This window comes from Cynocephalus volans, chromosome X (genome assembly GCF_027409185.1).
Source record: "Cynocephalus volans isolate mCynVol1 chromosome X, mCynVol1.pri, whole genome shotgun sequence".
NCBI classification, from domain to species: domain Eukaryota; kingdom Metazoa; phylum Chordata; class Mammalia; order Dermoptera; family Cynocephalidae; genus Cynocephalus; species Cynocephalus volans.
Window position 1 is genome coordinate 19552738 of NC_084478.1, and position 24958 is coordinate 19577695.

The 24958-nt window shown below is 39.5% G+C and overlaps 1 protein-coding gene across 1 annotated transcript in view; it reads right to left on the reverse strand.

Moving 5' to 3' along the window:
• CLTRN (collectrin, amino acid transport regulator) overlaps positions 1 to 18671 on the reverse strand; it is a 35279-nt gene extending 16608 nt beyond the window's left edge. Inside the window, exons 1-4 of the mRNA XM_063084451.1 lie at positions 18614 to 18671; positions 18244 to 18302; positions 13384 to 13469; positions 1942 to 2055 (exon numbers count right to left, since the gene is read on the reverse strand). Coding sequence (XP_062940521.1) covers positions 1942 to 2055; positions 13384 to 13469; positions 18244 to 18302; positions 18614 to 18671 — 317 coding nt within the window. The remainder of the gene's footprint in view (positions 1 to 1941; positions 2056 to 13383; positions 13470 to 18243; positions 18303 to 18613) is intronic.
• Between the last annotated feature and the right edge of the window lie 6287 nt (positions 18672 to 24958).

The window sequence follows — 24958 nt, forward strand, 5'->3', positions numbered from 1 at the left end:
TGGCCATCCTCACCTCCTAAATAGCTTCTCCTGACATTTTGCTGTGACTGTATTTATTTGCTTCCCCAACCTTTACCCTAAGCATTCACTCTTCCTCCTCACATCAACTGAAGCCTGGCTTAACCACAGTGCCTTCATTTTTCTTGCAGCCCTCCCAGATCGTAAGGCTTGAATAAGATCTCTTTTCAAATGAAATATGATATTTCTAATTCTTACACCCTAAGGGGTGAGTCTTAACAGTATTCTTAGTGGCAAAAGTATAGAAAGAATTTAGTTCAAACCTTCTTGTTAGAGCAGATTAAACTATTTCCCACTGGTATAAATCCTTGGTGCCTTTGCTTCAGCAAAGGAAATAAATTATTGTTCACAAAAAACCTTTGGCATTTGATTATACACTCGTTATCTTAAGTGTTAATATTTTACAGAGAGTAAATTAATTCTTTCAACAGGTATTTCTTCGTGGTAAAGAGAATAATATGCATTTCTGTAACTTGCAAATCTTTTTTGAGGAGAGTTACTTTGTTCTGTTCTTTCTTGGGGGGAAAATAATTTATTTCCTGATCTCATTCTTCCAATATACCTTTCTCCAACAGCAATCACATGTGGTATTGGAAGTGCTGACACACCTGAAGTGCACGTTAATTGAAAACAAATTACATCCTTATGCTCCTTGGAAGTTTCGTTTTTGAAAGTCTGTTATGATCACAAGAAGGGGAAAGGGGCAACTATCAGAAAAGACTGTGAAAGAGTGGAAATGGGCAAAATAGATTACTGTACTTTTTATTGATTGGCCCATCTAGTGCACCTTTCTGGGCAATTTCCACCTTTCTTGAGCTATTTTGCAAATCCATAAGTTCTAGAAAACTGACATAATGTAAATGATTCTTGTCCATAGAAAATCAAATAAACTGTGTCTGATGGAACATGATTGATTACTACCTGATTATAGATTGACACATCTTTTTGTGAATGCATTTTGCCTTTTCTCATTTCCTACATATGTGTGCTTCCTTCAAGTCTCCTTTGAAGCAGTTTTAACATCGTACTAGTTCCCTCATTAATTAATGAGATAATAAAATCTTTGATAGTATTCATTTTTAATTTGTATGAGTCATAATTTTACCTGTTTTTTAAAAATTATCTTTTAAAGGTAAATTCTGCACATTGACTGAAAAAGGTAAGTCCTTAGAGACCCAAGAAACGTGAATATTTTTCTTGGTCTTAAAATAAAAGTCAAAGATATGACCTGTCCGTCAAAACTCCTTACAATTATTAACTCAATTAATCTTCTCAGCAACTCTGAGAGAGGGGTACCAGAATTATTCACATTTTACAGATGGTAAGAGAAAGGCAAAAAGAGAGTGAGTAACTTGCTTGTAGACAAACAGTTACCAAGAGGCAAAGCCAGAATGAAAAACGTAGGCGTTCTGACTCCAGAGTCCGTGTGATATCAAACCACCACATAATAGTGCCATTCAAGGTGTTCTTGCGAGAAGCAGACAATACTAAACATTCCTAGTTAATATTTAAACCAGGGTTTCTCAACTACAGCATGATTGACATTTGGGGTCAAATAATTCTTTGCCATGGTGTACTGTCCTGTGCATAGTAAAATGTTTAGCACCTTCCTTAGCTTATGCCTAGTCGATGCTGGTAACACCACCACAACCACCACACCCAGTCATGACAACAAAAATGTCTCCAGACATTGGCCAATGTTTCCAAATATTGCCAGATGTCTCCTTGAAGGCAAAATTACCCTTGAATGAAAACCATTGATCTACACTAATCTCTAATAGAAACTAACAAATGAAATCTCTGCCATCTTAATAAATAAGTCAATCTTGTGGAGCAGAGAGAAAACTCTTTAACATATCTGAAAACAGCTGAATTAATTAACAAGGTGACTGACCAGCAGAAGACATATTTAAGAGCAATTACCTTATGGCTGACTGTATCTCAACAGCAGGAAGGGTGTGATTTTTCAAAGGGTCCGTAACCACAAACCAGAATGACACCCTCTGGGTTACATTGCAAACCAAGACATGGGAAATTCTGCAGACAAAGGAAAGAAAAAACACATTATAAGAATATCATCCCAAATGGCATTAGACTGTTCACTCTGATACTATTACCATCTTGGCATCTTAGCTATAATTTAAAAAGTCATTTCTACCATTATGAAGAAATGTCTTAGAAGAAAACTATATAGGAAATTTCCTTTGTTTCAAAATCATATACTTGGGGATCATTCCTTAAGTATGAAATCTGCCCAAAAGGGGGGGAGGGGTTTAGTCAGTAGTCTCATTCTCCATCACCTGTTGGCTGACAGCCCTGAGTTTCCCAACACTTAGCCCCTCTCTGAACCAAAGAATTCTTTGGTGTTTCCTCATCAAGCTCTTTTTAGTGCCCTGCCCATTCAGCCTTCCACCTTCAGATCCACGCAGAATCTCTCACCGACTCTGGATTCGATACTTGCTGTTCTTCTATGGCCATACCACCCTGAATGTGCCAGATTTCGTCTGATCTTGGAAGCTAAGCACGTTTGGGCCTGGTTAGGACTTGGAAGGGAGGTCAGATCTTGCTGTCTGCCTCTACTTCTGACCCTCCCTCACTCAGCATTGAGGAGAGCCCCATAGGTGCCTTCTGCATGTACTTCTGAGGTAAAAGTTCTCAAGAACAGTTACTTTTACATCATCTTGAACAGACCTTCAAACCTAAATGCTAATCAGATCACCAACAGCGTTCGAACGGTTTTGTGCATGCTCTTCAACTGCAAACTTGAAATGGGACTCACTCTACTTTGTATACATGGATTACCAGTAAAAGTGGAGAGAGAGAAATGGCATTGTCAGAGGGTCTTTAGCCACAAACCTGAGATATGACACCCTGGGTTATAATACAAAAAAGACATGGGAAATTCTGTAGACACCGGAAAGAAAAATACATTGTAAGAGTCCATACCCAGTGGGTTTAGACTGTCCACTCTGATGCCATTGCTATGTTGAGAGATATCTTAGCAAAGTCATTTCTATCATTGTGAAAACTCTCTTCAGAAGAAAACTATAGCATAGGAGTATCGCTGTGTTTTCAAAATCGTAGACGTGGGGATAATTCCATAAATAAGGGATCAGCCAAAAAAAAGAACTCATGAGTGAATGGAGAGTGTGAGGGGTCTCATTCCCTGCACCCCCTGGGTCACCCACCCCGCATCCCAAAACGCTTGGCCCCCTCTGACCTCAGAAACATTTTGGTGCTTCCTCATTAAGCTCTACTAAGTGTTATCATCATTGGGCCCTCTGTCTGAGATTTGAGCCAAATCTGTTGCCCGATCCTGAATTCGTTGCCGGCTTCTACTTTATCTCCCCTGCACTGCAGCTTTCCCACGGGCTCGACAGCTTCCTTCTGCACGTGCTTTTGAGGGAAATGACTTCAGGAAGAGGTTGTGTCACACCAACGTGAACAGACTTTCTAACTTAAGCACTACAGTCAATTACCCAGCAGCCTTTGGACACTGGTTTTGAAGTTAGATCTTTTCAATTATTAGAGGAAAAGGCCTCATTTTACTCCAAGAGACCAGTAGAAATGAAAGGACAGAAATGGCATTAGGATACAGAGAGAAGACAGGGACGTATGATGGGTGAAAATTAAAGGAGCATCCACATCAACTCAGCGCTATCAGGGCTAAAACGCAAATCCTAGGTGGCTTTCGCCATTTCCTTAAGAGCTAAATTGCAGAAAGTGACATTACCATCCATCCTAGAAGAAGGAAACGTGCGTCGCCGTTACTTATGGCAGTGAATCAGTTACTCGATTTTCTGTGTTATGGTCGTTCTCACAGTGATGAGCGCGAGCACCCTTCTGTCAGTAGCTATCTGCAGTTTTCCGGACCAGGCCGAAATTCTCGCATTTTCTCCCTTTAACTGTCAGCTACAAAAGCAGAGGCAGCTGCTAGGCCCCTCGTGCCCAAGCCAAGGGCCTGGGGCCAGCAGTGGGAAGGACAGGGGCCCGAGCTTCCCTTGTCCTCCGGATGGCACGGGGTCCCCGGGCTGCCGAGCGGTCCCCTCCCGCGTGCCCAGGCCAGGGCTGCTGAACTGCGAAGAGGGGCGGTGGCCTCGCTGCCTCCGCGGGAGCCACCTCCTGACCCCTGACCCACCCCGACCCCGTCGCTGAGGCCACCAGGTCACCTCCCACGGCTTCAGCCACCCCCAGACCCCGCTCCCCTCGCCCTACGGAGCCTCCTGGCTCTTCCCCGGGAGCGGACTGAGCGAGGCGCGCGGCTCCCCAGCTGCCCAGGTGTGCGGTGGCACGTGTGATAAGTGATCATCAGTCGTGACGAGGTGTCATTCATTAATACCGATTACCAAACTATTTAATGTTTTATTTCTGTTAACATTTTACTTAATGTTTAAGAAGTATTAAAATGTTCACATAAGCATTATTATTTAAAGTGTCATTTAAATAATAATAATAATAATAATAAGAGGCAGCTTTATTGTCATAGGCATCGTCATATTCTTTTGTTCAAAGACTCTATGGTTTCTCCAACTTGGCACTATTGACATTTGGGGCCGATCATTCTTTGTTCTTGGATGTTATCCTGAGCATTGTGGGGTTTTAGCAGCTTCCCTGGCCTCTGACCAATGGGTGCCTGTAGCGCACCCACAGCTGGGACAATCAACAATGTCTCCAGACATTGCCAAATATCCCTTGGGTACAAATGTCAAAAAAAAAAAAAAAAAAAAAAAAAACCCCAAAAAACAAAACACTGGTGGAGAACTACGGAGGAACAGTGACCTCTACTGGCAGAAACAGTCAAGTTTGATCTCTCAAAATAAACAGTTTTATACTATTGCATACCAAATATGCAGAAATTAACAAAATAAAGTGTCACATTCCTGGAAAAAAATATTTTGCCGATTTTATAGAATACTTTGGCCTTACTACTAATCAGGAAATGCAAAATTGTTACTAATTTCCTGTCTGGCCTTACTGTTAATAAGGAATTGCAAAATTGTTCAAAATGAGCTAATATTTTGAACTTTTCAATTTGGCAAATATTAAAAAGTTAAATAATACCAAGTGCTGGTAAAGATGCATGGAATTGGAATCCCAGGTGGTGCTGTGGTAGCGAACGGGTCTAGCCACTCTAGAGCAGCAACCGGAAGTGTGTTTTAGAACAGAGAGGGTAGCTATCAGAAACTCGTGCACACACACAGACACTGGTGAAGAACATCTTTGCAGCACTTTTTGTCATGGCAGAGAATTGGGACCACCTAAATGTCCATAGGGGAATGGATAAAAGAAATATAGTATACGCTGTCAAGGGAATACTATATCTCAGAATAAAGGAAAGAAATAGTCCAGGGTTTCACAACCTCAGCACCATCAGGCCTATGTTGTGAAGATACCCTGTGCATTGTAGGATGTTTAACAGTAAACCTGGCCTCTACACACTAGATACCAAGGAAAAATGTGTCCAGGCATTGCCAAATATCCCCTGAAGGATAAAATCACCCCCTGGTGGAAACCACTGAACTAGAACTACATATTTTTTTAAGAAAAGGTAAATTTCAAAAATATACCATCAAGTGAAAAAGATAGGAGGTAGAATATTATGTGTAGCACATGCCATTTATATAAATTAAAGAAATACAAAATAGTATTTCTGGCTTAATGGAGGAGGCCAGAAACCAGGCAAAAGCTCATTTGGATACCTTACCTGTATTGTTCTTTCCACCTAAGGCCTCTTTAAATACTGTTCAAACATGAAATTCATGGTATTAGAGAGTCAGAAAATACAGCTGTAAACAAAGCAATGTCCCTTCTCCCACGGAGCTTGCTTTTTAATGGGGTGGAGACAGAAGATAAACAAGTAAATAAATGCATATACTACCCAGGGGGTGGGGTAAGTACTATAAGAAAAAATAAAGGGAGGGATATATACAACTCCATCAACACAACTGAGGGCCCCCAGTGCTTTCCTCTGTCCTATCACCATGGAATTCCACTCTCCCTTGCAACGAATTCATTTACACTTATTCAATGTTTCCATTTGGTGGCAACTCATACTTCATTACAGTATCTCAGCAAATAAAATGAAAATTTTTTATCTACTTAGAAATAAAGATTCCCACAAGATTAAATTTGTTGCTGAAAATATCAAACCCTACATTTTCAAGAGAGACAGTTATTGTTAGATACAAAAAGTCCCTGGACTGAAACTCTAAAAATCAAGCTTTTATTTTGAAGTTTACTACCTGCCAATTGCTGGGCTTGAGGCAAGTCATTTCACTGTGCTTGAGTTACTAGGAAGGGCTTGAGCTCTTAGTGTGTCAGTGGGGGTGTGCATTGTTGGCATTTGAGGTGAATAATTCCTTGTTATTTGGAACTGTCCTGAGCCTTGCAGCATTTTGATTATTGACCATCCCCACCCTCTAAATGCCACAGCACTCTCCAGTGACAGATATAACCCCAAAACACATCCTATTTTTATATGTCCTATGGGTGAGGTCGGTACTATACCCAAGTAAGAAACACTTCTAAATCTCTTCAAAATTTTCAAGATCATGAACAGCAAAGGAAGACAGAAACTGTCACAGAGTGTATCAGACTAAGGAGAAGATGATTCTGGAACAAAAAAGGACATTAGTAGAAAGACTAGAAATCCAAAAAATATGTCTGTAGTTAAAGAAATGATAATGAATCAATGTTCATTTCTTTGTTTTGAAAAGTCTACCACACGTATTGAACATAATAACATTAGGAAAACGGAGTGAAGGATCTGCAGCAGGGTTTGCATCCCCAGCACTATTATCATTTTGGCCTGGATAATTCTCAGTTTTGAATGTCTGTCCATGGTTTTCTGTGATCTATAACAGCACCTCTAGCTTGTACACGTGAGATGCCAGTAGCACATCTAACTGTGAAAACCAAAAATGTATCCAGACATTTCCAAATATCCTTGGGAGCAGTGTGCAAAATCATTCCAAGTTGAGAACCATTGGCATACAGGATCTGTCTGTATTATCTCTGCAATTCTTTTAAAAATCTAAAATTTTTTCAAATTAAATTCACACACACATAACATACATACATACAAATAAAGAAGCAAAGCAATTATTTTAAAAGTTGCCTGGGCACAGTAAAATTATCTACAAGAAAAAATCTAGGCAATGTTTTATTAAACAGTTCTTCCTAGCTTCATTGGTAAAAAGAGCAGATACAAAGAGATGAGGGCGCTTGAGGAAGTTCGTGGAAAAATAGAATTCAAGACAATACAAATCTTTCCATGAATTTTTGAAGTACCTTCATCCTTTTAAAATAAGAAGGAGCTGTATTCAAATGCAAGATATTGGCACCCATCAGCATAAGGATGGTCTTAATAATTATCTGAAATTTTTAAAAATGAGTTCTGTTATACATCCAAATGTATCAAATACTTATTGGGATACCTCCCACTGTACTAGTGTTGTAAGAAGCACTATCTCCATCATTTCTCCAAAAAGTGTTATTAGGAAAAAAGGTACATAGTTTTAGCTGCCTGGGGTCCTCATATTAAGTATCCTTCCTGCATGATCATTCTGCACAAAGATAGGACTCCTCTAAGATTTTAAGCAGACAAAATTTAAGCTAGTGTTCAACAAATGTCAACCATATAAACATAATTGTAGAGAAACGTCTATATTCTGTTCACATACAGGCAGTTGAACCAGGAATTAGTAAGCCCACTTTCTAAAGCAGCAAGGTTGTGGGAAAGGGGCCGGGGAAAGCTCACCCTGCTCCGAAGACAGACATATGAAGAAGGAGACACACCCACGGGCTGGGCCTTCTTGTTTGAATGATGATTTGAGAAACTAACTGATATGGTGGCTCCTCCAAGAGTAGGAAACTGAGGCTCAACAAGAGCTAAAGCCCAGGCAATGCAGAACTACTACTGTTGCCACTGTGTGCCACATCCACCATGGGAGCATCCTCCCAGGGGACTAAGGTGCAGGAAGAGGAAGAAACAGGTGGGTGGGGGCACTGTTCTCTTGTGTCCACCGCACCTCAACAGACAGGCCCTTGGTTTAAGAGGCAGGATGTTAAGCGTGCTTCATTCACTCACACATACTTGCTAAGAGCTAACCGTGATTAGCCAATATGGTTAGGAATATTTCCTACTGCAAGGGCATTTAGATTCTGTGAACTTTTCCAAAGTAGCAGGTGCAGGAATTTAGTGATGCCAAGACCCTTGACCACCAAGGCCAGTGTCTCGAGCCCATCAGAACATGAAAAGCCAAAGTGGAGTCAGTAACTCCTGAGATGCCAGAATGTGCACATCATTCCATGCCCCATCTGAGAATAAACCCAGGCATGGGGAGGGCAAAAGGCTTCTAAGATTTTGTGTGGCTTGTCCCCAGTCTTTGTCAGGAGGGTCTCCAATCCCTGCTCTGATTTGAACTTCATCGTCTCCAAGCACAGAACACCCCGTTTTAATTTTATGAGCTTCAGGGTCAATAGCGAGTCTATCAAATACTTTTGTCCATCTGCAACAAATAGATTTCTCTGGGCCCTGGGACATGAGGACAATGCCCAAGTCTGTCCTGAGCTGTGAGCCCCTGCAAGAAGGGTGGCCCCACATGAGCACTCAGTAAGTGATTGCAAGATGGATGGATGGATGAAAAGAAGGTTAACATCTCACTGTTTCTGACATTATTCCCAGAGGGACAATCAGAAAGTAAATTGGGCTGGGGCTACAATAACAGAAAGGGAGATAGGGAAGGAAGATTACTTCCCCCAAAGTTTGTCTACCCAGTCATAAATATTCAAACAACATCGTAGCACAGAGAATGTTCTAGTAAAAGCATCCTAGATAGCATGTAGCCAAGAGGAAGTGTCAATGTGAGGAGATAAATGGTGCTAAAAAGGAAGTAACAGGAAGAATAATTTTAGAGTTCAGTAGTTTCATTTACTAAGGAATGAAAGGATACTAGTTCCTTCCAATAATAGATTATGTACAATTAATGTGACTTCTCCATGGTCTTTCTTCCAAATGTGACTATGCTAAATGTCCTCCAAGATTTGAACAGAATGAAATATTAATCAAATAACAAGCACTTATTGAGCTATATGTGTCTTTTTAAAGCATGTTTTGATGCAATAAATAAAATGAAATGATGTCAAGCACAACTAAATAGAACTCCTACATTTTCAAGATTTTAAATATGGATGGGTCTGATGGAATTATTTGAATTCACTTGAAAACTCATTTTGACCAATTGTTTTACCAAGAAATTATATTAACACATACACAAGTAACTTCTTTAAATAAATGACTAAAAAGAGGTGAAAATGTTCACTCGCTTTCCTCAAGTGTGGGAAGCCCTGCTTTGATGCTAATTCTCTAAGAATTGGCTCCACTACCATTTCTCATCAATGGGGCCAGGCAGGGCCAACTGTATCCAAGGGGTGGTAAGAATCAGGCTCTTGTTTCTAGAAATCAAAAGGACTAAATGGGAGCTGGGCTGCTGTTTTATGAGCACAAGACCATTAATCCCCTTACCCTGGATACAACAGCACATTGTTCCTTTTTAGATCACAAGACTTATCCTTAAATAATTAGGCAGAGGAAGAAATCCATTACATGCCCTGAACCATTTAACTCAGAAAGAGAAAGCCGTGCCTGAGTTAGACTTCTACCTCTCTTGCTAAAAGTGACCAATTATCCTACAAGCCAGCATTTGAGTAAACTAGGCAGATACATTTCCCAGTTTACCTGAGAAACATTTTAAACTCTAAATTTAGATTATTGCTTTCTTAGAAACTACTTCGACATTTTAAAATTCCTATGAAATTATTTCAGTAAATCTGGCCTAAATCATATTGTAAATAGTTGAAAGCACCTTGCTGCCATCTTCAATCCAAATCCCGAGAAAAACTCAAGGAACCTGACCTAATGAAACCAGATCTTTCTTTTAATTTCATTTTTTCCATCCAGCTTCCATTCTGCTCCTAAGAAAATCAAGCAAATAGCAAGAAAACCATTTGATATCAAGATTTGTGAATAATAATTTTGAAAAGAATTGTTTTCTTGTTGTCACAAAGTCTATCTTCCTATAATGTCTATTAGGGCCATGTGCAATGAGGGACCCATGTCACCAGTCATTTCAATCCCAGTGGCCAGTACCTACGTAACAGTCTGTCAATGTCTCGATGACTGGGGACACCGTCTAATTCTCCAGATGTCCAGCCGCTGCTGCTCTGGTGGCAACCTGAGGGAGTCCTGAGGGTGTCTGCAAGTTGGGGAGCATCCTAGCAAGAAATAACATGCCAGCCTCTCCCTTGTTGACACCCCCCCCCCCAGCAGTTCTCTTCCTGACTTGAGGCAAGACTATCACTCAGAAAGCAAGCTCACTAGTGGAAGCTCACTGGTGGAACAGGCACCAACTAATCTGAATGGACCCCATTGTCTACACCTGCACTGGCTGCACTGATGGTGTCCATGCACAGGAGCCCATTCCTGCCCCTGTCCTATGGGGAAGGGAGTGGAAATGCCACAGCGCTCTCTACATCGTGCCTCTCTGACCCTCATAGGGGATCCCTGGCTTCTCTTCCACTGCCCACCTGGGGTGATGGTGACTGGACCAGGTCAGCCCTCCAGCAAGCCCTGCGTGGAGGCAGCCTGGACCTCTCTTTAGAAATCACATCTTCTTCCATAGCCAGTCAAGGTTATGCTGTAGGCATATGCCAGTCGTACGGTTCCAAATATGAAGAGGCACCCTCCAGAGGTCATGAGCTCTGTGTCATTGGTGCTGATGGAACTTATAAAGGAGATAGTGTAGTAAGGACTGGGTACTAGGCAGAATGGAAATGAGAGTGTTCATTACTGCATTAATTACTTTAGTAGCTTTATTTTCATTTCCTGTGATTTTATTTTATTCTTTGTGCTTTGCAGTACCTTCAAAATCTTCTGTAGTACTCGTGGATAAGCAATGAGGAGGAAAAAGAATAAACAAACAGGCAATATCCAAGATTTAGATATCTGAAGCCATTCTGTAAAAGGATATTTGCCACACTCCAGAATTCACTCTACCCACATGGGACCAAAAGACCTCTGGAAGGCAGAAGATTTAAAATCTGACCCATTTGACAAGCTACTGGTGTCTTCCATCCACCGGTCACACTGGAGAGAGGCAGCTTCTCTGCAAAGCCATGTTCAACCCCATCATGCACTGCACAGTGCCCATTCTCATAGGACTAGCCTGTTCATGTAGGGACGCAGCCTCTTTTATGGCAGCGCATGTACAAGCATACTTCCAAAAGTTCATGGAAATGTTCGTATTATCTTTTAATTCTACTTTTCCACAAACTTTTTGAAGTACCGTCATAGAATCCAGCCCAGTACTTGAATTGCACCTTAAACACATCCCACTCATCACTCATTGCTGGGACTCACACTGCCTGACCCTTTACAGAAAAACGTTTACTGATCCCTGGTCTACTGTTTTTTGGTTTTTTGGTTTTTCTTTTTTGGCAGCTGGCTGGTACGGGAATCTGAACCCTTGCCTTTGGTGTTGCAAGGCTGCACTCTAACCAACTGAGCTATCCCTGGTCTACTTTTGTAGTTTCAACTTTTACAACTGGCATTGGCAACAAAAAGCTTCTATGTATACTGTGTACCCAATTCCAAGTCAAACACCTTTCAAATAAACTAGATCAGATATTCAGACTCCTACAGTGCCCCAGCTTCTGAAGAAAAACATTTCAAAGGTAAACACAAAATTAATCCGAAATGTTACATATTATATTAGTTTTTCCCAAGAATGGAAACATAATTTAACATAATCAGGAACCAGGTGCAATGTAGGCACTTAGAGGAAGTAATAGTGTCATGAACACAGCAATGTATAAAACCTGCTTACAAGAAGGGCTAGAAGAAAATCCAAAGACACTATTTGAGGTCATACTGGTTAGCATTGTGAGATAACCAGTGCCTTTTTTTCTTTTTTTTTGTTTTTCCAATTTTTTTTGTAATGTGATTACATTATTTTCACTGAAAAAAGCTGGTTTAAATAGTTGTGAAAAGAATGGTGCAGTTTAATGGCATAAAACAAAAGTAAATATATTTTTTTCTAAAAATCTATAAGAGGAATAGAGTTTACTTAGGGCAAAACTTTGTTGTACTGTATACCTCCTTCTTTTAATTTTTTCAACCATGTGAATATACTATTTAAATACATATATTAAAGACATGTGTGCACACACAAATAAATAAATAAATAAATATATATATATATATATATATATACACATACACGTATAACATGTATATTTCTTTTGCTTCCTCAAACTCCACTGTTTTATTCTTTATATTCATAGCCAATGCATCAGATATTGTAGGTTTGAGGGAGGCCAATTAATAGTAATTCTCCTCACCAGGCTCTGAACCATTATAAAATGAAGACAAAAGAATGAAGCAGATAGGAGACCAAAATAAAAGGCTAGGTTGAAGGATATGACTTTAATCAGCTGGCAATTTTTCTCTCTAATTAAGAAAAAAAAATCCTAAAATGAAACAAATTCACCTACACTTTATCAGGTAGAGCTAAAATGCAGCAGGTATCGCCATGTACTGGTGTAAGTAACATGCAAGATATTTAACACCTCATATGATATGGCACCTTCCAATCTAAACTCACTTCAGCTATAAATTATAGCCTTAAAAGTATGTGTACCTGCCCATGAGGGGCCTGGTTCTGTACTTAGTTAGGCAGTAGCACAGGAAAATGCCTGCTGTCAAAGGGCAAGCTAGTACCCAAACAGAAAGGAACCCATGCCTGGGTTCTCCTTCCAGCTCACCAGAGAAGTTATTTCACCTCTCAAGGTGAGGAGTGAAAAAGGGAATAAAGAGAGATCAGGAATGTTACCCTAATCACAAACAGAGAAGAAAGAATAGACAAAATTATGAAACTATTAAAAGTTGTACTAAGTGCTTTTAAGAAAATAAACAAGGTGAACAAGGTGCTATGATACATACCAATAGTGGGAAGGACCTATATGTATTTAGGTTATTTTACAAATTAGAGCAGAGTTCTTTAGTTTTTATCTGCATATCCATCTGCAAGAAAAATTATATGGGTATAATAGGATGTAGAAAGCTTAGGACATATGACAGCAATTTGGGAGGATATTTATCTTCATATCACCTATTGAGCAAACAGCATGGTTGGAACATGATATAAACTGTAATTGAGCCAGATTACAAAAGTCTTTTTAAAATGTTCAATAAAAATGTGGGTCCCTTCAAAAAATTAGATTATTTTCAAGGTCAAGATCTGAAATAATGCATTGTCTCAAATAAAACTGCAAATAATCAGCTACTATTTCTCACTGTTTGCTTACTCTGTTGCTTCTCTGTTGGGAACTTTTCTCATGGAGAAAGCCACCATCGCTTTGAAGAGATATTCTTCATCTGTATCCCAGGTATACTGAAACAGAAGGAAAACAGCAATGTGAAAGCATGAGGTAAAAACGGTCCGTTGGTTTCCAACTGCCCACAATGTCTTTCGTCTTTCGTCTTTCCTCTCTCTCTCTCTCTCTCTCTCTCTCTCTCTCTGAAAACTGGAGATCACAATAAATTAATGTTTGGGGCAGGGATTCTAGAATAATTCCAAGTTCAGTGTGTTTCATATTGCACTATCTTCTTCAGAACTTGCAGTATAAGTAGCTGGTCAACAAATAGGGCATTTGGACATTTCAGCTGGGCCATATATGGTTCACTCCCTTCTTCTCTTTCTCTCTTCCCTCATATGCTAACTCTCCCTCCTAATTTCTTTTCCTTTAATAATTTCAGTATGAATTTTTTTTTAATTTTCTTAGATGTAAACTTGCATGTGTACACTGTTATGGGCTGAATTGTGTCCCCCCCAAAAGAATTCACTTTGAAGATGTGACCCCCAATACCTCAGAATGTAACCATATTTGGAAATGGTGTCTTTACATAGATGATTAAATTTAAAAAGGTCATTATAGTGGAATTTAATCCAGTATGACTGATGACCATAGAAGAAGAGGAAATCTGGACACAGACATGTACAGAGGGAAGATAATGTGAAGACACAGGGGGAAGAAGGACATCTACAAGCCAAGGAGAGAGGCCTGCGACAGATCATTCCCTCACGGCCCTCAGAAGGAACCGGCCCTACGAATACCTTGAAATCTTGGACTTCTAGCCTCCAGAACTGAGAGGAAATCAATGTCTGTTGTCTAAGCTGCCCAGTCTGCAGTGCTTTGTTACAGCAGCCCTAGCAAACGAATACAGTATATTTGACTCGTTCTGCTCCCTCACAAGGCAAATGTAAAAGCCTGATGCAAAAAGAGACTGGCATGTTTAAGGACCATCAAGAAAGCAACTAGGGCCAAGCCCGTGGCGCACTCGGGAGAGTGCGGCGCTCCCGCCGCAGGTTCGGATCCTATATAGGAATGGCCGGTGCACTCACTGGCTGAGTGCAGGTCACGAAAAAGACAAAAAAAAAAAAAAAAAGAAAGAAAGCAACTAAAGCAGAAACAGGAAAGGAGAAAGTAATAAAAGCTGAGGGGAGCGGAGAAACTGCGTGGGGGTGGAGCTGGCATGTCATGGGGACGTTGTCAGGATTGGGATTGCACTCTGAGATGGGAGTTTACTATTACTGACTTTTTCCTCCTCTAGTGGGGGGAAGGAGATAGTAAGTAAATATAGATGATTCTTAAACAACCAAAATGTATCACTCAGTTACCTTCTCTGGGTAAGGTCTATGACTGTACCTCCTCTTTTTTCCTAAATACCTTCCTAACATATTCCTTAAGCTTCCTTCTGTTGCTTGCTTCTACTTCACTCTTTCCTCTTTCAGTTGTGTCTGACATAACTCCACAGTGAGATATTTCATCGAGAAGAGAAAACTTGATCTCTTTTTTCCTCACATGCAAGTGTCTAATATTACATTTTAATATCAACTTTAGATAATATTTGAAGTGCTCCTTCAATCTCTTAATGTAAACTTTATATTTTCCATTATATTATTAAAGTTTAAAAATAATTGGTTTGTGGCATAGCTCCTTGTGTTTGATAATGCATTTGTTTCCAAAATTAGTTTTACTCAGAATAAGAGCAGCTATAGTCCAATCTAATAAAAGAGAACAAAATACAAAGAAGAAACTGGCCTGGTTAGAAATCACATGCCAACACCATTCAGTCAGGGAAGGCTGGTTACCATGATGCCAGATGAAGACTAAGGCTGCTCCAGCGTGGGTGAGAACGACAAGCTCAGTGCAGCTAAAATGAAGATGCTGGCTGGCTGTCCTCGGGTCATGAGTTTAAAATTGCCTTTCAGATCGTGGAGAAGAGATTTGACCTGATCTCCATCCTTTCATTGGTTCTCCTTAAAAACAAGAGCCTGAGCTGGCTGGGTAGGAGTGCAGTTTTGGTCACAGAACAAAGTCCCCAAGCTATTTAGATCAGAACAAGACTGAAACAATTCTAGATAGGGTTGCATATCCTGCCAGTGCAAGCAACTGATCTTGGGTGAGTATGAAAGGACTGAAAGCTTGTGCAGCAGGCATAGTTTATTTCTACTAGGGCATTCAAAACGTTTCAAAGAGAGTGGATCCATACATAAAAGGAGTTGAGCACATGTAGTAATGAGAAAATGTACAACTTCAGAAAGGATAAGGAAAGAGTCACTAAAGCTAAACATATGCATACTCTATGACCCAGCTATTCTACTCCTGAGTAAATACTCACACACAAAAAAAAGCATATGGAAAATAAATGTGCAAGAATGTTCATAGAAGCTTAGCTACCTGTTCTGCATGTATTTGACACATAAGAGGTGCTCAATAAAATGTGTGAAATTGAACACATCTTTATATGAGGCTTCACAGACCAAGTGGTGCATAGTAATTGCATGTATTTACCATCAGTTCAGATTCCTTGGCTCTGCACTTCAATAACAGTTGTGCCAAGGCTCTAAGTGTGCCAGCTCACCTTGCTTTTTGCACACATCTGAGAACACTCAAACCATGGCTAACCCCACATTTTAGGTGAGTAAACAAGTATAAGGGGAGAAAGTCACAAAACAGTGTTTGTTGGTTTAATTCTAAATTCATGATGACCTACTCCAAATTGCCTGAGAATCTTTAGGTTTCGCCATCAGTTCTCGCTCTCTTGTGGGTCACATGACTACTATGTTTCAGGACCTAAACAATATTGGTTCCCCACCTATCCTCTCTTCTGTGTATTCACTTCTGACTGGAGACTGCCCACTGACTTTCACCTGTGCTCAAATCTTCCCCATGAGAACAACAGCAAAGACATTAAATCACTTTACTGAATCTTCCTTTCTTCCACCTATTGCTGTTTCCCTCTTGCTCTTCACAACCAAAATTCTCAGAAGAGTTGTCCCTATTCCTGTTTCTGCACATTCGCTACCCATTTATTTTAAACTCTGTCCATTGTTTTCCTTCCAGCTCTGCTACTCCGCAAAAACAGCTCTCTCTAAAGTCGCCATTGACCTGCACATTGCTTAACAATGACTGTTTTTCAGTCTTCATCTTGCTTGGCCTCTCAACAACATTTAATGCTCTTAAACACTTCCTTCATCTTGAAACAAAACTCCCTACCACAGCTCACATATTCCTTTGCTTGGTCCCTCCTTTCTCTCTAAGCTCATCATGCGCCGTGCTCCTTCTCACTACTCCAATTCCAGACACCTTAGCCTTTCTTCTGTCCTTCACTCCCACCACGGTCCTTCCTACGATGAACCTTTGCACATGCTGTTTCCTCTGCCTCTCCTTCTTTTATCCTCTGGTTCATTTCTGCTCATGCTTTAGACCTCACAGCAAGTGCCAGGTACTGAGGCCGCTGATGAAGCCAAAGCCCCCTCGTACTACTCCCTCCTGCAATACTTGCTAAGATTGTGCATTTGCATTGGGTTTACTGAATAGTTAACGGATGACTGATTCTACCACTACTATAAGCTGCACAAAGGCAGGGGCAAGCGTGATTTGAGCACCATTGTATCCCCAGCATACAGCATGGCGTCTGCCCTTAAGAGTATTCTGAGATGGGCAACCCTACATACTGCCTGGGTTCAAATCTTACCTCTGCCACTGGCTGGCTTGAGATCTTCAGCCAGTCACTTAATTTCTTTGTGCCTTGGATTTCTCATCTATCCAGTGAGAATGGGAGTACCTGTACTACCTTCTTCAAAAGGTTGTTGTTGTAAGGGCTAAATGAACTGATAGGAGTAACATGCTTAGAAGGGTCCCAGCTAGAAAGTAAACTAAGTTCTTAGTAAATGCTGGCTATTATATCAATTATAACTCATTGGGTGAATAATAAAATCATACATTTGTGGATTGGCCTACAAACAGAATACTTGTAAGTTTCTTTAGCATTCTTTGTTGTATGTAGCCTGAGACATCTTAATATCACCTTCTATTGGGAAAAAATGCACAGACCACACTGGGAAACTGAAACTGGAGTTAGACTCTCTTATTAACTCACTAGTCTTTATTGTTCCTATATCCACATAGGGCCTAACTTCTATTTCATAAGCATATATATATATATATATATTTTTTTTTTTTTTTGTCGTTTTTTCGTGACCGGCACTCAGCCAGTGAGTGCACCGGCCATTCCTATATAGGATCCGAACCCGCGGTGGGAGCGTCGCTGTGCTCCCAGCGCAGCACTCTACCGAGTGCGCCACGGGCTCGGCCCATAAGCATATATTTTAAACTGTTACTTTGATAACTGAGAATGAATGAAAAAACTTCATGTTAGAATTGGAAAATTTCTGTGCTGTGAAAGACCTTATGTGGGTAGAACCATCCCTTCTTTTCAAGGACTAGAAAACCGAGGCTTACAAAATTCAAAGGACCACAACGGCAAGGGGCAGGCCCAACTCAGACTTCAGCGCCTGACTCAGGCCCTTCTGCTGCACTATGCCGGGTTGAGATGTCCAAGTTTTTTAAATTGTTTTGTGTAATCCAAAACTGCATATATTTTCTAGCATATGCTACAGATTCAACAGGCAAACTTACTTTATTAACAATTTCTCGTTTATTATAATCTACCTTTGAGAAAAGATCGGATTTGAGGTCTTTAGAAATAATGTATTGAAGATTAAGATACTATGCAGAGAGGTGCACGATTAGAGAAAGCACAGTGTTATTAGCAAACAAAATTGACATGAGAAATGAGCATGCAGGTTCTCCACTTACTGCGTTATCTCCCAGAGCTGTTTTGATACTAAGCCTCACTTTAAAAGCATTTTCTGCATCTGTCGGAAAGAAAAAGGAGCAGTATATGATAAGATCCGCAAAAACAGAGCCCGATAAATCCTAATGTTTAGTGCAACTCAAACCAACAGAACACAGAACTACAATTAAACTGCCCCAAGTACTCTCCAAACTTTAACCAAAATCATCTCAGGTGGCTTAAAATTTTCTCTCAAACTCATGAGAGTCACGGGCTCAAGTTGCAAGCCACAACACATCTGCAGATTTAAAAAAATAAAGAGTTCTTTCAGTCAACGACTTCTCAATCATTTAGAAAAATGTTAATCTATTTTTAAGTTTCAAGGCTACGTACCCGGCTCACAGAGTTCAGCATGAGTAGCAGTCACCACAAAAAACAGCAGCCACAACATTCTTTCAGAATGGAAAACACAAGGCAAACTGAGGAAAAAAAAATCTACCTTCCACTCAAAGCTGCCTTAAACATTCTGTGACCCGGATTAGAATATCTGAGAAACAATGGAGTCACCGCCTGAAAGGTTTAATCATTAACACCCATCATTTGGGTTAATGCTTCTATAGAAGTGGCCCATCTCCTGTTATTTCCAAAATCTGTTTTGAAAATGCAAACTCTTCCTGTAAAGAACATCCTCTGTTGACTCAAAGGCTGAACCCTCCTGCCACCCCTCCTGCAGTTCTCTGCTTAAGTGTAGGCGGGAAGAATTGAATCCTCTCTGCAGGTTTTCCTTTCCAAGGCTATTATCTGGCTCACAGATAGGCTATCTTAATTTGGGAAACAAAGATCACTGTTTCCTATCTCTAGTAAACAAAGGATGCTCTTCAGAGACTGGCCTCACCTGACTCTGACCACAGCAGGTGAACACACCTGGAGAGCTTCCACTTCCAACAGAGGGATTAGTTTTGCTCAGCACTAAGGTCTGGCAGTTGTGTAAAATCTAAGTTGATGATATAAAGCAGTGTGGTCCAATGGAATATTCTGTGATGATGGGAATGTTCTATATCTGTCCTATTGGATATGGTAGCCACTAGACATGGCTGGCTATTGAGCATTTGGAATGGGGCTAGGGCTGCTGAGATATGGAATTTTTGATGGACTTAATTCAATTTAGGTAGCAATGTGTGGCTGACTAATGACTTCCTTGGTCAGTGCAGCTATGCAACAGCAATTAAGAGCTACCTGCCATGAACTAGGTTCACTGGATTATTTTTCTAATACCCAAAACAAAACCTCACAGTTGTGGTTATAATCATCCTCCCTGGGAGGGAACTGAGGATCTGGTGTTTGAGTCACTGGCAGCAACAGGATGAGTGGAATGGGTGTGGCCTTACCAGCCAGACTGACTTACGCTGGGACCCTGTCCCCACCACCCGGAACCACCCTACATCTCTGGCCATCATTGGTCAAAACTGACGTTGCAACAAAACCTCAGAGATGCGTTGAGGATGGAGATCGTGAGTGTGAAAGAGTCCCCTGCTGGGTGTTCCACACACACCACAGCAGCCCCCCCAAGGGTCCATGTCAGGGCTTTTCTCTCTGCCGTGCTGCCTCTTCATGAATTCAGTCCCCAAATTCCACCTCATTCATCAAAAATCATGAATGGAAATATCAGATTGGGTGACCCTGATGTTAAGTAGAAAATTTGGATTTTGAATGCAAAAATGAGGAAAATCACCAGGACACTTCTGCAGCAACTTGAGAGACATATTTCCCCCTCCTGGGAAGGCTGGTATTTTATCATAGGTGACCCACTTCTGTTAGCTCAATCCACCCCAGGAAGCTTTCCACATCTCTCTCACCTTGCTTGCAAGGGCAGTGAGTCAGGAAAAGCTGTACTAGAGGGAGAGGCAGCCAAAAGGGAGCCCAGCTGTCCTAGCAATTCCACTGTTAGGTGCAATGGAAATTCCCTAGAAGGAAGAGCTCAACTAATCCTGGAAAAAATTGTCAGACTAGATAAAGTCATCTTGGGAAACGTTAGACTAGATAAAGTCATCATGACAAGGAAAAGTCAATACACATGGAGACAGAGATTGTAACCAAGCATATTACTGGCGTTAAGGAACAAAGCCATGTTAGATGCATGGAAACCTGATTCAGCTTTCCTGTAGTCTTGCACTTCACAAAAGTGACAAATTGCTCCTTATGCTTTTACTTAGTCATCTGTCTGAACAGGATTCAAGACAGTAAAATACCTAAGTATTTTTTTTAAGTGTATCTTATTCAGAGTAAGCCACTCATTTGAAAAGAGAAGAAAATATTTTCTTTTGAATCATGATTTCTCGGTGTTTGTTGTCTCAATTTAAAAAATGATAGAAAAAGAGCTATAGGAGTTCTGTATAGCAAATACAGAGAAGCAAAAAGAGAAAAGTAGAAAACACCCATAATACCACAAGCATGGATGACCAACGCTGATATATTTTAATAGCTGGAAAATACCTTCCTTAGCCTTGTGTATTCTTATATTTTCTTGTGTGATGTTGTGGTTTTGGAAGAAAATAATCTAAGTGATTCATTTTCAGAAATAATTCAGGCCCAGCCTGAAAGTTGTCTGACTGGTCCAGCCCATTCCTGGGGGGTTGCTGAATAGATAAAGTTGTTCTTGAGATGGTAATGAGTTACCAGCCCTTAATTCTTTACTTAAAATGCACAAAGTTGCCCTTGAGATGGTAATGAGTTAATAGCCCTTTATTGTTCTCTTCATTTCCTAGTGTTTCTCCTTTCACAGGGTTTTGGGTGGGCCTTTTTCATAGGCTTGTCCTGAGCTCTCAGACAAAGAAATTTCCTACAAGAGGGTAGTAAATTGGGGTACTCTTAGAAGTCAGCCGGGAAGACTGTACACCCCAAACAATGAGAAGCCGGGGCAGGGACTTGTGCACTAGGGAATAAATTCCTTGTTGCAGCCCTTTTCCGTGTGCCTTCCCATCAGACACCCAAACCTTGCAAGGCCATAATTGAAGTCTCGCTTTGCTGTACATCGTGTCTCCATGTCCATCCTTTGGCCTTGGATGGGTGAGGGCATTTCTCACAGGTTTTGTCTCATTGTAGTGGCACTATCAGAATAGGGTGTTGTAATGATGGTAATAACATATACCCCTTGTCTTCTTCCTTAATCTAATGAGAATGCTGCTACTCCATGCAATCCACTGAGTCACTTTTAAAATGACATTATGAAAGGTTCCTTTTATTTCTAATTACTAAAAATTATTTTTATCAGTAAGTGATGTTGCATTTTATCAACTGTCTTTTCAGTATCCATTAATATGATCACAGGGTTTTTACCATTTCGTGCATTCTATTAACCAATTTCTTCACATTGATTCAACAGTTACGTAAACTGTTCTTTTTTTTTTAAGTTTATTTTTAGCATGCTGCTGGAATTAATTGCTGGGTTTTCTCCTAGGATTTTAAAACGAATTTTCTTAGAAGTATATCATGTATGTTCCTTTTCAAGTACTGATCCTTGAAGTTGTCTTTTTTTTTTTTTTTTCCTTTTTCCTGGCCCTTATATTACCATCTTGGAAATGATACAGAAAGATTTCTAACATTGTCTATGTTTAGAAATAATTATAATGCATTAAAAAAATGAGTTCACAGGTGAAGAATCTGGGTGGGCCATGCATATTTTAGAGGAAGGGTTTTTTGAAAACGTCTTATATTATCATTGATATCAGGTTTTATACTTCTTTCTGAGTCCAATTCGGCTGTTTACAGTTCCAAAAAAAATTTTATTGTGTTAAGATTTCTAGTATTCTCATGGAATTTATAGAATATTTCCCATAGGATATCTACATTTGTTGCTATGTTCTCTTTATATTTTCTAGTGTCTATATACATTTTTCTCATTTTCTATTACACTTGCCAGAAGTTCACCCATTTTTTGTTGTTGTTTAATCAAAGAACAAAATCTTGGATGTAAATTTCAATTCTATTCTTTCTGTTTTCTGATTCATCAGACTTATCTATATTTGTTAAGTCCTTACTCCTGTGGTCATTAAACTTGTTTTCTTCTTTCGATAACTCTTGACTTGGCTAATAGGCTCATTTATTTTTAATCTTTCTCAATTAATAATGACAATATCTGTAGCTATGATATTTCCTTGGAGTACTGTATTGGCCACATGAAATAAGACATATAAATATACATTGTTCTCATTCTTATTTTCTAAATAGGTTAAAATTATAGTTTTTATTTTTTCTTTATTCCAATAATTGCTTCAAAAAGTGTTTGACAACAGCAAAAGAAACAGCAGCCCAAAATGGCATGAGTCAAAATACAGGCTTCTATAAATCATGTCAGGGGAATAGCCAAAAGCTCAAATAACAGATATGAGACACTGTAAATAACTCGACTTCAAATATGAAGACACCACAAGTTACATGTCACATGGAAGGTACTAAAAACAAATTCATTGTGATATAGCTTGATGGAGATCTCAACAAAATAGATGGGAAACAGAACTAGGCACTAGGGTTCTTGTCTCTCAACATAATGTCTTTATTTGCTTACACTTTTCAAAACTTTGCACAAAACTGGTGTTTGTTTTGACATACAAGTTTTAAGTAGTAAATGTCGAGATTTATATCTGCATAACTTGCTTCATAAAATGCTCATTTCAGAAATTTCACACATCAGAGCTTAATAACTTATTAGTAGCCATGGTAATGATGACATATAAAGCAGTTTCAATCATTCTGAATATGTTAGTATTTACTTCCAAATGTTCAGATCTTAGAAAGCGTAAATAAATAGTTCAGATTACCATTGCCAAAAGCAATACAAAAGGGCACCGAGTCTCCTGAGACAATAAAATTCAATTTCTCCATGTTCTTGATACTCCACAACACTACTGAAAAGTGGTTTCTGGGCACACAGCTATTGATCTACTGATCTGGAGTAAGTAAATTACGAGATCACATGAAAAGACAACATGTGTATTCTTTTGATTCGTGCAAGATGTCTTTTAAAGTTCAACAGAGCCATAGATGCATGTGGGGATATGTAGGCTCCATTTACCTGCAAGAAGTAGGAGGGCTAGTGTTGCTTTTAAATTTTTACACTGATTGTTCAGTTCCATTGTCACAAACAGGAATTTAGTAAACCTATAGAGCTTAAAATTACTACAGTAAGCTGTGAAACAATTTCCAATGTGACATTACGCTTTATATTTTTATTGGGTTCTGAGAAATGTATCTGGCTGTGACACAGTAAAATAAATCAAATAAAACCTTTACTAACTGAATATGGAAACCTTTTATAAGATAAAACTTTTCACTTTTTAGGTTAACAACTTAATTAAATGGCTCCAATCAATGATTTTCTAGAATAGAAGCTGCATCATTTTAAATAAATGTGATCCTTTCTAGTTTAAATTGGAATAAAATCGATATACTATGTAATAAGCCTCACGACGTTTATATTATTACAATATTGTCCGTATAATTAGGTAACAAAATAATTTTATTTTGTTTAAATTATCAATTAGTATTTACATGCATGGAGAGACAAGAAATTTTTGTCCACTGTGCAAAAATATTCTATTTTAACTCAGTGGTTTTCATTTGGGGGTTATTTTGTCCTCCAGAAAACATTTGGCAAGGTCTGGAGACATTTTTGGTTGTACAAATGGCAGGAGAGAGGGGTGCTGCTAAGGCATCTAATGGTAGAGGCCAGGGATGTTTCTAAACATCCTACAATGTGTAGAAATATCATTTAGGCTTATATCTGGTACCTTTTTTCTCCTTATAGTTAGGTTAATAGAAATAACAGACATAAGAAAGAACAGAAGATAAAAGGGAATAAAATAGTGTGAGTGTGTGTGTGTAAAACTAAGTATACTATTAGATTGTAACATCATTTGTTCTATGTTCTAAAATTACTATTAAAATAAGCTCATTTATCTTTTTATTAAGACGGCTAATGAAAAAGAATAATTTCCTGATTTTTGGAGCCCTGGGCACATGTGGGCTACCAGTCCAGCAGGCCTTATTTAGTATGTAAGGGCACACTGCAAACCCAGTGTCATGGGATGCCCTTCCTACCTTCTATTGTCCTTCTCCAGGTCATTTGCATTGAAGCCATTTCCATGTTAAAATCCTCATTAGCTCCCAGGGTCAAGTCAGAGAATCCAAACTCTTTGTCCTCTAAGCTCTGTTTAGAGCGAGGCTTTGCAGGTGCATCTGCATTCATACTCCATCCCCCAGCCCCCCAGGAGCCCTTCTATCTGCCAGTCCCTGCAAGTTGGCTACGTCCTACCTCTCTCTGTCCCGTGTGTGTGTTTTCACATGATTTGCCTAACTTGAATCCTGTGAGCTTTCATTTTTTACTTTTAAACATCTTAGCTATTGTTCCAGGTCTACCTTAATTATCACCTCCTTTGAGAAACCTTTCTTTTCTATTGCTTTTGTTATAGGGTTTTATAATTGACTTGTGAAATCCACTTACTTCTTATCCTCTCCTTCTCCTGTGTTCCCACAGCATTTTGTTCACTTTCATAAATGCATCTATTGCCCACTTGATTTACTTTTGTGTCCTACAAAATTGTAAGTTTCTAGAGGGCAGAGGCTATCTTTGGTTCATTTTTGCATTTCTTAAGCCCAGGAATATTTGATAGTTTAAGAAAATTGAATTGACTAATTTGAATCATAAACGAGAGTTCTAATAAGCTTGAGACTGGAAATGAA